General features: G+C 43.0%; 1 protein-coding gene across 1 annotated transcript in view; it reads left to right on the top strand.

Annotated features, from left to right (window-relative positions):
* The window catches only part of TMC2 (transmembrane channel like 2), a 100,660-nt gene that overhangs the window by 69,338 nt on the left and 19,225 nt on the right, over positions 1–12,097 (top strand). Inside the window, exons 10-15 of the mRNA XM_068986774.1 lie at positions 3,052–3,240; positions 4,540–4,719; positions 6,134–6,283; positions 8,515–8,643; positions 10,300–10,367; positions 11,347–11,586. Of these exons, the coding sequence (XP_068842875.1) occupies positions 3,052–3,240; positions 4,540–4,719; positions 6,134–6,283; positions 8,515–8,643; positions 10,300–10,367; positions 11,347–11,586 (956 nt within the window). The remainder of the gene's footprint in view (positions 1–3,051; positions 3,241–4,539; positions 4,720–6,133; positions 6,284–8,514; positions 8,644–10,299; positions 10,368–11,346; positions 11,587–12,097) is intronic.

The raw sequence follows: 12,097 nt of genomic DNA, 5'->3' as shown, positions 1-12,097 counted from the left end.
CCTTCTCCTTCCTAGACGTTCAAAGTGCTTCATAGAAATTGACCTGCTTTGCCTCTCTCTAGTAGTCCTGGAGGAAGGGTCAAAACCCCTGTTGACCCCTACCCTGCCCTTAGATGCTCCATCACAGGCTCCCCATTGCTGTGGACAGGAAAACTGAGCCAGCTCCCTGCTCCAACAACCGCCAAACCTAGAGGACTCTGGGGCTCATGACTCAAGCCCTGTCCCTGGTGGGTGTACCTGCCTTCTGCAAGCAACAACTGGTATCACTGGGCAGCAGTCCATTCTCCTCCCAGAAGGGCCAAGAGAGAGGAGAGGGAAGAAGACAAGGCCATCAAGTCTACACCACTGCTGTGCTGTAGATCTGACCCCTGTAAGGTCCTGGAGTAACAAAGTCTGACTGACCAGACAGGGGAAGCATTGGACTATCAAGAACTCTGAACGGTTTCAAAGAAGACATACAGATGGCCAGCAGGCACATGAAAAGATGTTCAACATTGCTAATTAACAGAGAAATGCAAATCAGAACTACAATGAGGTGTCACCTCACACCAGTTAGAGTGGCCATCATGAAAAAATCTACAAATAACAAATGCTGGTGAGGGTATGGAGAAAAGGGAACCCTCCTTCAATGTTGGTGAGGAGGTAAGTTGGTATAGCCACTACTGAAAACAGTATAGATGTTCCTCAGAAAACTGAAAGTAGAATTATGATATGATCCAGCATCCCACTCCTGGCCATATAGCCAGAGAAAACTATAATTCGAAAAGATACATGCACTACTACATTCATAGAAGCGCTATTCACATTAGCCAATATATGGAAACATCTCAATGTCCAACTATAGGTGAATGGATAAAGAAGATGTAATATAATGTATGTGTGTGTGTATATATATATATGTATATATATATACACACACATACTACTTGGCCATAAAAAAGAATGAAATAATGCCATTAGCAGCAACATGGATGCAACTAGCAATTATCATACTAAGTAAAGTCAGAAAGAGAAAGACAGATACCATATGAGATCTCTTATATGTGGAGTCTCAAGTATGACACAAATGCACCTACCTCTGGAACAGAAACAGACTCACAGACGTGGAGAGCAGACTTGTGGTTCCAAGGGGGAGGGGGCTGAGGGAGGGGGTAGAGTAGGAGTTCGGGTTCAGCAGATGTAAGCTTTTATATATGGAATAGATAAACAGCAAGGTCCTACTGTATAGCCTAGGGAACTATATTCAATATCCTGTGATAAACAATAATGGAAAGAATGGGGTTTTTTTTAATGTATACATATATAACTGAATCACTTTGCTGTGCAGTAGTAATTAACACAACATTGTAGATTATATTCAACTTTTAAAAAGTAAAGAAAGATCTCCTTCCAGGACTTTTGTGTCCAGGGGACCTCGTTTTCCACCCTTATTCTGCCACATACTAATTGTGCCACATTCTAATTTCACATACTATAAAAAACGTACTAATGCAGGGCATGTTTAATAATAAAAAATCTATTGTATTTGTATACACTAGCAGCAAACAATTAGAAGGCAATTTCATTCCATTTATAATAAAATGACATAAAGTACAATAAAATGACACAAAGTGTATAAAATTCCAAGGAATGAATTTCACACATACACAAAACATGCAAAGCTGCCTACACCAAAAAAGTATAAAACATTACTGAAAGGAATTAATAAACTCTAAATAAATGGAGAAATATACCATGTCCATGGATTAGAACAGTGATCAACAATCTATAGCCCAGGGTCCAAATCCAGCCTGCTGTCTATTTTTATAAATATCATTTTATTGAAATAAAGTCATACCCATTTATTATATATTGTCTATAGTTCCTTTCATGCTACAGCAACACAGTTAAGTAGTTATGAAAGACACAATGTGGCCTGCAAAGCCAAAACTATTTATTTCTGATTTTTATAGAAAAAAGTTTGACCAGAACTTTTTTATAGAAAAAGCTAGCCCCTGGCTTAGAAGACTCGATATTTTTAAGATTCAATTTTAATCTATTTGATCTGTAGATTTAAAACAATCCCAGTGGGTTAGAAAAATCTCTCTAGGCATCAGTATCTATAATGTGGGTAATAAAAGTAACTAGTATTGGTTTGTTGTTGGGATTAAGAAGAATAATGCATGGAAAGCATTTAGCACTGCAGCTGACATACAGTAAGTTTCCAATAAATCTAAGCTTTTGTCATTACATGTACCGAAATGGCAGTAACAACAAAAAATGTAATTTTTTAAGATTCCTTTTTTTTCCTTCCCGTTCTATTGAAATACAGTTGAAAGACAGCACTGTATAAGTTTAAGGTGTACAGCACTTATACACTGTATAAGTTTAAGGTGTATGCTTTAACTTACATCATGAAATGACTAGCACAATAAGTTTAGTGAACATCCATCATCTCATATAGATACAAAATTAAAAGAAAAAATTTTTCCTTGTAATGAGAACTTAGGGTTTACTCTCTTAAAACCTTTCATATATAATATACAGTAGTGTTAATTAGTTTCATCATGTTGTACTTTGGGACTTCTTTATCTTATAACTAGAAGTTTGTATCTTTTGACTCCTTCTTCCAGTTCTCCCTCTGCCTCCAACCCCTACCTCTGGTAACCACAAATCTGATCCCTTTTTCTATAAGTTTGTTTGTTTGTTTAAATATAACTGACCTACAATTCAGTGTTACTTCTTGTTGTACAGCATAGTGATTCTATATTTCTATACAATTCAAAATGGTCACCATGGTAAGTCTAGTTATAATATGTCACCAAAGATATTTGTACATTTTATACATGTGTACATTTCATACTCATGACTCACTTATTTTGCAAGTGGAAGTTTGTGCCTCTTAATCTCCCTCACCTACTCAAAACATATTTTCTCGAAGAAAAGTACTAACTCCCACAAGACCGCAATGCTACCACCCCAATTACTTAATTTCTGAAAATATAAAAAGTAGTCATCTCAGCAACCGAACGATTCCTTGTTATTATTCACATTTCATTTTCACACATCCAGGAGTCAATAGTGGATGAACAAGAGAGTAGCAAAGAAGAAAATGTCCATCTGACCAGATTTCTCCGTGTCCTGGCCAACTTCCTCATCATCTGCTGCTTGTGTGGAAGTGGGTACCTCATTTACTTTGTGGTGAAGCGATCCCAGGAATTTTCCAAAATGCAGAATGTCAGCTGGTATGAAAGAAATGAGGTAAGATGTTACACTTGCTGAAGTGAATATCCTGAAATTGCCCTGTTCCTATGCCATTCAGCTGAATTATTGAATTCTGGACTGTGGGACTAATTTTTAAAAGTGAAATTACATTGCTTTTAAGTCAAGTAACATGAACATCTTGAACAGTCACCTGTTATTAGGCTTTCATAGCTGGATAAACCTGGATTCAATTAACATGTCAGTCAGCTAAGTAGCCAGTTGTTGTAACATGAATTTTTAAAAAAGATGGTCCTTTCCTCAGGTCTCTACAGTGCCATAGATCATAAGTCAGTTGTCTAGTACTGCATGGGTGTGATTCTGGGCTGCCCTTCTGTTCCACTGGTCTATTTGTTCATTCCTGCACTAATAACCTATTGATAAACTGTGACTCTATAGTATGTCTTGATACCTGATAGAGTGAGTTCTCTCATCAAGATTCACAATAAAACATATTAAGGTTTTATTGTGATTGTGTTGAACCTATACATCTCAGGAATTTGACATCTGTGGTAGTTGGCAAAAAATGGCTACAAGTTCTTCCCATTCTTATATGCACATTTTTCTGAAATGTGATTTTATAGCCCCTCCCATGAAGAGGTGAAATCTGTTTCCCAAACCCTTGCCTTAGTCAGTGAAACAATAACAACCACGATACAGTTCAGTTCAGTTCAGTTGCTCAGTCATGACCGACTCTGCAACCCCATGGACTGCAGCATGCCAGGCCTCCCTGTCCATCACCAACTCTCGCAGTTTTCTCAAACTCACATCCATCGACTTGGTGATGCCATCCAACCATCTCATCCTCTGTCGTCCTCTTCTCCCCCACCTTCAATATTTCCCAGCATCAGGGTCTTTTCCAGTGAGTCCGTTCTTCTCATCAAGTGGCCAAAGTATTGGAGTTTCAGCTTCAGCATCACTCCCTCCAATGAATATTCAGGACTGATTTCCTTTAGGATGGACTGGTTGGATCTCCTTGCAGATGAGATGACTCTTAATGATTCACAACTTTTACCAAACACAAAGCACTGTCCCATGTGTTAATTCATTTCCTTCTCAAAGATTGCTATTTCTATCAATGCTACTGGTACCAATCATTGTGACAAGCAGTCCCAGAGCATATTGGTTCCTATGTCAGGGTCACACAGCACGTTGTGGAGACCCCAGGTGGGGCATTTCTAGAGGCAGAGGAGGGGGCAGGCAACTGGGAGATGGAGATGCACGACCCTGAGGGTACAGAGACGGTGGACAAGCAAGTGACACTGATGACAATCTAGCCCAGCTCTCCTGACTTCCCAGGTAGAAATTGTGATGTCTCTGCTTGGGATGTTCTGTCCCCCTCTGTTTGAAACTATTGCCACCCTGGAGAATTACCACCCACGCATTGGACTAAAGTGGCAGCTGGGGCGCATCTTTGCACTCTTCCTGGGAAACCTCTACACCTTTCTCCTGGCCCTGATGGATGACGTCCAGCTGAAGGTAGAGACCACAAACTTCTTCCCAATTCTTAGTGTCCACCATGTTGCTTGTTTAAATATAATAATTCCCTTGTGTATGATTTATATTAAGTAAATTTTAGAAAGGTCAGAAAAATAAAATGAAAAAATGTCACCAGATTCTTGTGACCCAACTGTTAACGTTTTGCTTCAGTTCTTTACTGTCTTTTTCTTAGGCTATCTTTTTTCACATCCTCCTCCAGTCATTTGATAACCTTAATATTTTGTCTGCAGCCTTTCCAGTACTGTTTCTTAGCTGCCATATGTTTACTAGCTGACAAGTGTCCATTGAAATGAAAAGTGATGGTTGAGTTACCCTTTCATCCCTGCTCACCAGTTATGGCACACCCACCAAGTCAGGCCCTGGGGATACAGCAGAGAGCAAGACACAGTCCTGTTCCAGGGGAGACAGACTCATTCATCACAGCACTCTGGGCCAGGTGCTTCAGTTGGGGGTGAGCCCAGGGAAGCAGGACAGTGTACAGGAGGCACTGCAGACCCCACCATGAGGGATCTTAGCAGACACTGGAAAAAATCAGAGGGAAGAGCTTATGCAGATAGAGAACTGTGAGTTAGCTGAACAATTGCATGAAGGGCAGGAAGTGAAAGATGAAACTGAGCAAGGATCAGATGGTGATGCTCCTTTTTCCCATGCCTCCCTCCTCATGAATTTTCCTGAGATTAACAAGAAGCTGCTGGAAGATTCTAAGCATAGTAGTGACTGGATCTGGCCCTTGCCTGCCCTCCATCTGCATCTCTCACTTCCCTCCACCCTAATAAACTGCTTCACCCCTCTGAGCTCACATTTCCTCCCCTCTTGCCTCACTCTCCACTCTCCTCCGCGTGTTTGACTAGTTGAGTTGTCCTTCTGCAGTTCGGCTCAGACGTCCCCACCTCCAGGAAAGGGCCCCATGGTCTGAAGTGGATTTCCTCAGTCCCCAGGGGAAATTTCCCACAGCTTTTATCACTCTGTTCTGCACGTGTCTGTTCATCTCTCTCACTTACTACTAGACTGAGGAAGTGTAAGTGTCACTTACTAGGCTGGCAATTTTCTGAGCTAAACTCCGTTCACTCCTCCGTCACTCTTGTGTCTCCCTTGCCTTATATGCCCAGAATGAATTAATCTCAAAATAAGAATGAATACTTGGATGGATGAGTAATAACTTAAAGAAGAAAAATTCCTGGAAAAAAACCCAGGAACTTCAGCCGGTTGCCCCTCCCCCTTCTCTATAGATTGAAAAGCTGGGGAGGGCAGTTCTGGAGAGACCCTGTTAAGGGATAGGGCAGAAGCTAGATGGTAGGGTTGTGGCATATGCTGGCTTAAATTGTTCTTTCTGTAGAAACTGTTGAACCTTCCCTGGCTCTTTCCAACCCTACATCTCCATCTTCCCTTCTAGCTTTCTAATGAAGAGACGATAAAGAATATCACTCACTGGACTCTGTTTCACTACTACAACTCCTCAGGTTGGAATGAGAGTGTCCCCCGGCCCCCCTTGCACCCTGCAGATGTGCCCCGGGGTTCTTGCTGGGAGACGGCTGTGGGCATTGTGAGTAATTATGCTCTCCTGAAAAGGTGGTCCCTATTCTCAGCTCTTTGTTATCCCTTTCTTGATGTTTCCATGTCTCCAAAATGTCAAGCCAGCATTTCTTAGGAAAGTTCCACCTTTTCACATTGCCCTTTTTTTCAGCGGCCCACACATTTCTCTATGTCCTCCATCTGCCAATCTATACCACTTGAATTTATTTAGAGTTTTACTGCAGATTTCACTAAAAGCCTGAGGTTCTCCACCTGGAAATCATAAATACATAATCGTAAAAACTGGGCACAGGATTTTGTGTGTATATGCATCTGTGCATTTTTCTGTAAAGAGAATTAAAGGTTTTCATTAGAAAGTCAAAAATTAACAACCATTTCCGCTTAGCCACTTTCACACTGTCCTTGTACTTTCACAGTGCAGATTTCTAAGGCTAGTGTTCTTTGCTTTCGCAGGCGGAAATCTGAAGTATTCACGGGTAACATAGGGATCAGCTGCCATCTCCTCCTCAGCTGCATCTCTTTGCATGGGGTTTCTATTCACCTGTCACTGCTGAATAATCCACTCCCCTAGAGCATTAGACGGAGAAGGCAATGGCACCCCACTCCAGTACTCTTGCCTGGAAAATCCCATGGATGGAGGAGCCTGGTAGGCTGCAGTCCATGGGGTCGCTGAGAGCTGGACACGACTGAGCAACTTCACTTTCACTTTTCACTTTCATGCATTGGAGAAGGAAATGGCAACCCACTCCAGTGAGCTTGCCTGGAGAATCCCAGCGACGGGGGAGCCTGGTGGGCTGCCGTCTATGGGGTCGCACAGAGTTGGCCAAGACTGAAGCGACTTAGCAGCAGCAGAGCATTAGAAAATAGTTTTTAATTGAGGGTAATGAAGTCCAGTGGAAGAGGGGATAACATCACACACCCTGACAAACACTGCCTGCAGGTCCACCAGCAGATATTTTCCTGCTGCAGAGTCTCTTTCCCACGGGGTCCTGGAGGATTTTCTCTCTACTTGCTTCATGGAGCGCTAAGACTCACCACTTCTCATCTCCTCTGGTCCAGATTCCCCCATTCTCATTAAATCCTCTTCATTTTTAATGTGAAGAGCAACTCACATTTCTAAGCCCATCACAGCTGTGTAACAGAGAAAGTCTGCACATGAGTAAAACCCACCCTCTTTGGAAGACAGAAGAGTTCATTACCTACGTGATTTCTTTGGAATATTCTGCTGTAGAATTTCTCTTTTCCTACCTCACATCCTTGGAGGGCATCTCTCTTGACTTCCTCCCTGAATGTCCATCACTGATTAAACCTTGCTTCTTTCTGAGCTTGCTGGTGATTATAGGTTTGAAGTGTTATGTCCTGCTTACCCATGTTCGTCTCCACCCCAAGCCCCAGAGTATCACCTTGCGCAGGTGTGGAGACCAAATACAAGTTGGTTTGTCTTTTACTTAAGAGCATTAGGATTGAGGAAAAACCATAAAAACTCATCAGCTGTTCATCCAGCAAACATTTATTAATCATCTTGGAAGACACAAAAATGAATAAAGCAGGCCCTATGCCCCTGGGAACTCTAAGTCTACTGGATATCTTAAAGGTTTTAATGATGTCTGGTAGATCTTTTCAACTTTTTGAAAAATTAATAAATTATATGTACTCTGCAAAGCAGAGAAAACTTTGTTTCTTTGCTTTGAGCTCTTATTCCATGTGCCTCTGTAAAAAAACCTAGGTTATTTTCTCTACATACCAAAAAAAAAAAAAAAATTCAATCAGCAGGGGGTGAAGAATGTCAGCAGCTATCCCCAAGGAGACTGGTCAGATTCAGTCTTAGTTGGTACAGATGGTACTTCAGAGCAGGTGGGGGAAGCAAGGAGTAAGCCTTCAGATCTTTCATTTGTGCAATAGTGCTGATAACTGCCAAATACTGGGTGTTGCCAACTGCCAGGAAATTTGTATGCATAATCACTAAGCTTCCCAATAAACTTGCAAGGTTAATGTCAACATCAAAATGTTCAGAGACTATTCAAAGCAATAAATTAGTAACTTGTAACTAACTTAACTGGAACCTGTAGTAAGCATTTTTCAAAGCATGGAGTTCTATCTCCACCACCATTCTGCTACCATCAATCAGAGAGTCACAAAAAAGAATATGGAGTTGGGGGGCATGGCATGGCTGTAGTCAGTTGGGAGAAGTGGGCATGGTCAAACCCTGACCACTCCCTTTCGCTTTGTTCCTTTTTGCAGGAATTCATGAGGCTGACAGTGTCCGACATGCTGGTAACGTATATCACCATCCTGCTGGGTGACTTCCTGCGGGCTTGTTTTGTCCGGTTCATGAACTACTGCTGGTGCTGGGACCTGGAGGCTGGATTTGTAGGTCACCATTTCCTGAACATTCTGCAGAAAGGCATTCCAACCATCCTCTCTGATATAGTTAGATGCATTCTATTATTTTCTTTAGCTGTTTAATGTCAATCTCCACTCTGTGAAGTAGTAAAGTATTTCATTTTTTTCTAGGCAAGATGCAAAATTCAATAGATAAAGAAGTTTTTAAAAAATATTTTCAAATTTTAAATTCCCAAGATTTAACCTTCCTGTATTTGGATTTGGGCTTCCCTGGTGGCTCAAAGGTTAAAGCGTCTGCCTGGAATGTGGAAGACCTGGGTTTGATCCCTGGGTCAGGAAGATCCCCTGGAGAAGGAAATGGCAATCCACTCCAGTATTCTTGCCTGGAAAATCCCATGGAGGGATTTGGCATATTTCCTCCTTTGATCCACGCTCATGTGACTTTCCTTTTCTCTCTCCTCACTTTGTTTTCCTCTTCTCTCATTCCTGTCACTTTTTATCTCCATATCTGGAAGACAAATCAGGAAGCAGATTTAAGCCGGCCTCACAAAGACCCCAGCTCCCCACTGCAGCTCCCCAGGGCTCACACACTTTGTGTCCTTTCAAACAGTTGACTAATCTCCAAAACTCTGAAAATCAGAGTCAGGTTGAAAATATGGATCTGTCTGAGCTCACTCCTTTCCAAGAGGAAGATGAGAAGGAGAAAAGAGAATTGGAGGAGTGATTGATCTATTTTGTTTGCTTTTAAAGCTTTCTTTACATTTGACTCCTCGTTTAATTATTTTCATTTTGTTATTTATTTTATTTATACCTTAGATTACTTGATTATAATTTCAAGATACATTTCTGATTAAAGCTTTGATAAAACATTCTCTTAGGGAGTCTCCCAAGAACACACTGTCAACTTGCAGGCCCTAAAAGGTAAAATTCTCTCTCTCATTTTTTTTTAAATTTGACTACACCTTGTGGCTTGGGGAATCTTAGTTCTCTTACCAGGGATTGAACCTGGACCCCCAGCAGTAAAGGGTGGAGCCCTAATCCCTGGACCGCCATGGAATTTCAAAAAAAAAAATTCTCAGTTTTTAAACTGAAGAAGATATTGAAGAATGCTTCAAGTTTGAGAAATTTAAAACTCTTTTTAGTGGCTTCCCTGTTGGGTCAATGGTAAGGAATCTGCCTGCCAGTTCAGGACCACAGTTTCAATGCCTAGTCCGGGCAGATCCCACATGCCTCGGGACAACTAAGCCCGTGGTTCAACCACAAGTATTGAACCTGTGCTCTACTGAGCCCGTGAGCCGCAACTACCAAAGCCCAGGCACATTGCAAAGCCATGTGCTCTGCAACAAGAGAAACCACTGCAACGAGAAGCCCGCGCACTGCAACTAGAAAGTAGCCCCTGCTTGCCACAACCGAAGAGCAGCAACAAGCTCTCCGCAAGCAGCAATGAAGACCCAGCACAGTCAAAAATAAATAAATAACAACTAAATCTTAAGGGGAAAAAAACCTACTTTTAAAAAGTTGAAAACATGTTAAAGAAATAGAACCTGAATCTGAGGTTCCTCTCTGGCCACCAGAGCAGGCTCTTTGGGGTGGAGTGGCTTGGTCAGTTGGCTGGTAGTGGGATCTGGCTGACACCACCTAACAGACTTTCTCTCTCTCTCCTCTTTCTCTCTTTCCCTCCAGCCCTCATATGCTGAGTTTGATATTAGTGGAAATGTGCTTGGTTTGATCTTCAACCAAGGAATGATCTGGTGAGTTATCCATTTCCTCTGGGCATCACCTCATCTGGGAAATAAAAAAGCTGGAATCCCAGGTTTAGCCTCTCAGTCAGCAGGAGAAAGGCTGGACAAGTCACCTGGCCTCTCTGAGCTCCTTTCCTTCACTTGAGCAGGACTAGATTTGAACCAGGATGGTGTCTGGCCCACTCTGTTGCTACTATGTACATAGCAAGGGGAGAGAAGAGTGAAAGAGGGAGAAGGAAAAAAAGAAAGAGGGAGGAAAGAGAGAGGAGAGAAGCAAGAAAGAAAAAAGGAAAAAGTAGGATGGGAAGGAAGGCAGAGAAAGAAAGGGAGGCAGGAGGAAGCAGTGGGGAGGAGATAGGAAAGAGGGAGACACCTGAGCTAAGGGAGCTGCCTGACTTCAGCCAGAGGCTTCCAAGTGTGTTAGTCGCTCAGTCATGTCCGACTCTGTGACCCCATGAACTGTAGCCCACCAGACTCCTCTGTCCATGCGATTCTCCTGGCAAGAATACTGGAGTCGGTTGCCATTTCCATCTCCAGGGGATCTTCCTGACCCAAGGATTGAACCTGGGTCTCCTGCATCTGGCCACCAGGGAACCTGGCAAAGGCTTTCAAGGGCTCATTGCAAGCCAATATCCAATTCTTTTAATTTAGGGATTTCAGATACTTTTCTGAGCAGCAGTGCAGTTGAAGGGAGACCACAGAGTAACAAGAGGCCATGTAATTTGCTCCTTGGCTGGAGGTGGGGCAGTGGTAAAGTCCTGGCCAGAACCCAAGCCACTAATGCTTAGAGCATCCCTGTCCTGAGGAATGGATGGCTATGGCTTGGTGATAAAGGTCCTGGTTAAGAGGGAGATCCCCTCCCTTGGGACCTACAGGGAAAGCAGCAAGGCCTCCTGCCCCTAGCCCACCAGCCCCATTTCCTTCTGCCATCTTTCCCTGGCCTCTCCTGCTGTCTAGTCAACCAGGTGTGCCATCTCTGCCCTTCCAGGATGGGTTCCTTCTACGCCCCGGGACTGGTGGGCATTAATGTGCTGCGTCTGCTGACCTCCATGTACTTCCAATGCTGGGCGGTGATGAGCAGCAACGTCCCCCACGAACGCGTGTTCAAGGCCTCCCGCTCCAACAACTTCTACATGGGCCTCCTGCTGCTGGTGCTCTTCCTCAGCCTCCTGCCCGTGGCCTACACCATCATGTCCCTTCCGCCCTCCTTCGACTGCGGGCCATTCAGGTGCACAGTCTCTGTTGGAGGGGAGCAGCTCCTTTCCTGGGGCAGTCTGCTCAGAGGTCTCAGGCCCAGAATTCCAGTTCTGATATCACATCAGCCTGCAAAAGGCCATGGAGTGGAGCTTTGGGCAAGTTATTAACACTGTCAACAGAGCTTTCTGCAGGAGGGAGATGTTTTATGTCTGTGCTATCCAGTGTGGTAGCCACCAGCCATATCAGGCTGTGGAGCACTCGAAATGAGGACCAAGAAGTTCAAGTTCTAATTTTATATCATTTTAATTAATTTTAATGTAAATAACCAGCAGTGGCTAATGGCTACCATATTTGTTATGGTATGGTTATAGTTCTCTAACTCATATTGGAAAGTGCAGTTCTAACTTTTTAACATATGGATAATCTACTGCCCTGGATTGCCTTAGGATGAGTTAACAGGGAGTATTCTGAAAATGAAATGACCATCCGTTTACAAGTGCCATTGAAATGTGAAGCAGCTGCCAAGACTCTTGACTGGGTCC

Source organism: Capricornis sumatraensis, chromosome 15 (assembly GCF_032405125.1).
Source record: "Capricornis sumatraensis isolate serow.1 chromosome 15, serow.2, whole genome shotgun sequence".
Taxonomy (NCBI): domain Eukaryota; kingdom Metazoa; phylum Chordata; class Mammalia; order Artiodactyla; family Bovidae; genus Capricornis; species Capricornis sumatraensis.
Note: the sequence above shows the minus strand (reverse complement) of the source record. Positions and strands in the feature narration are given on the sequence as shown.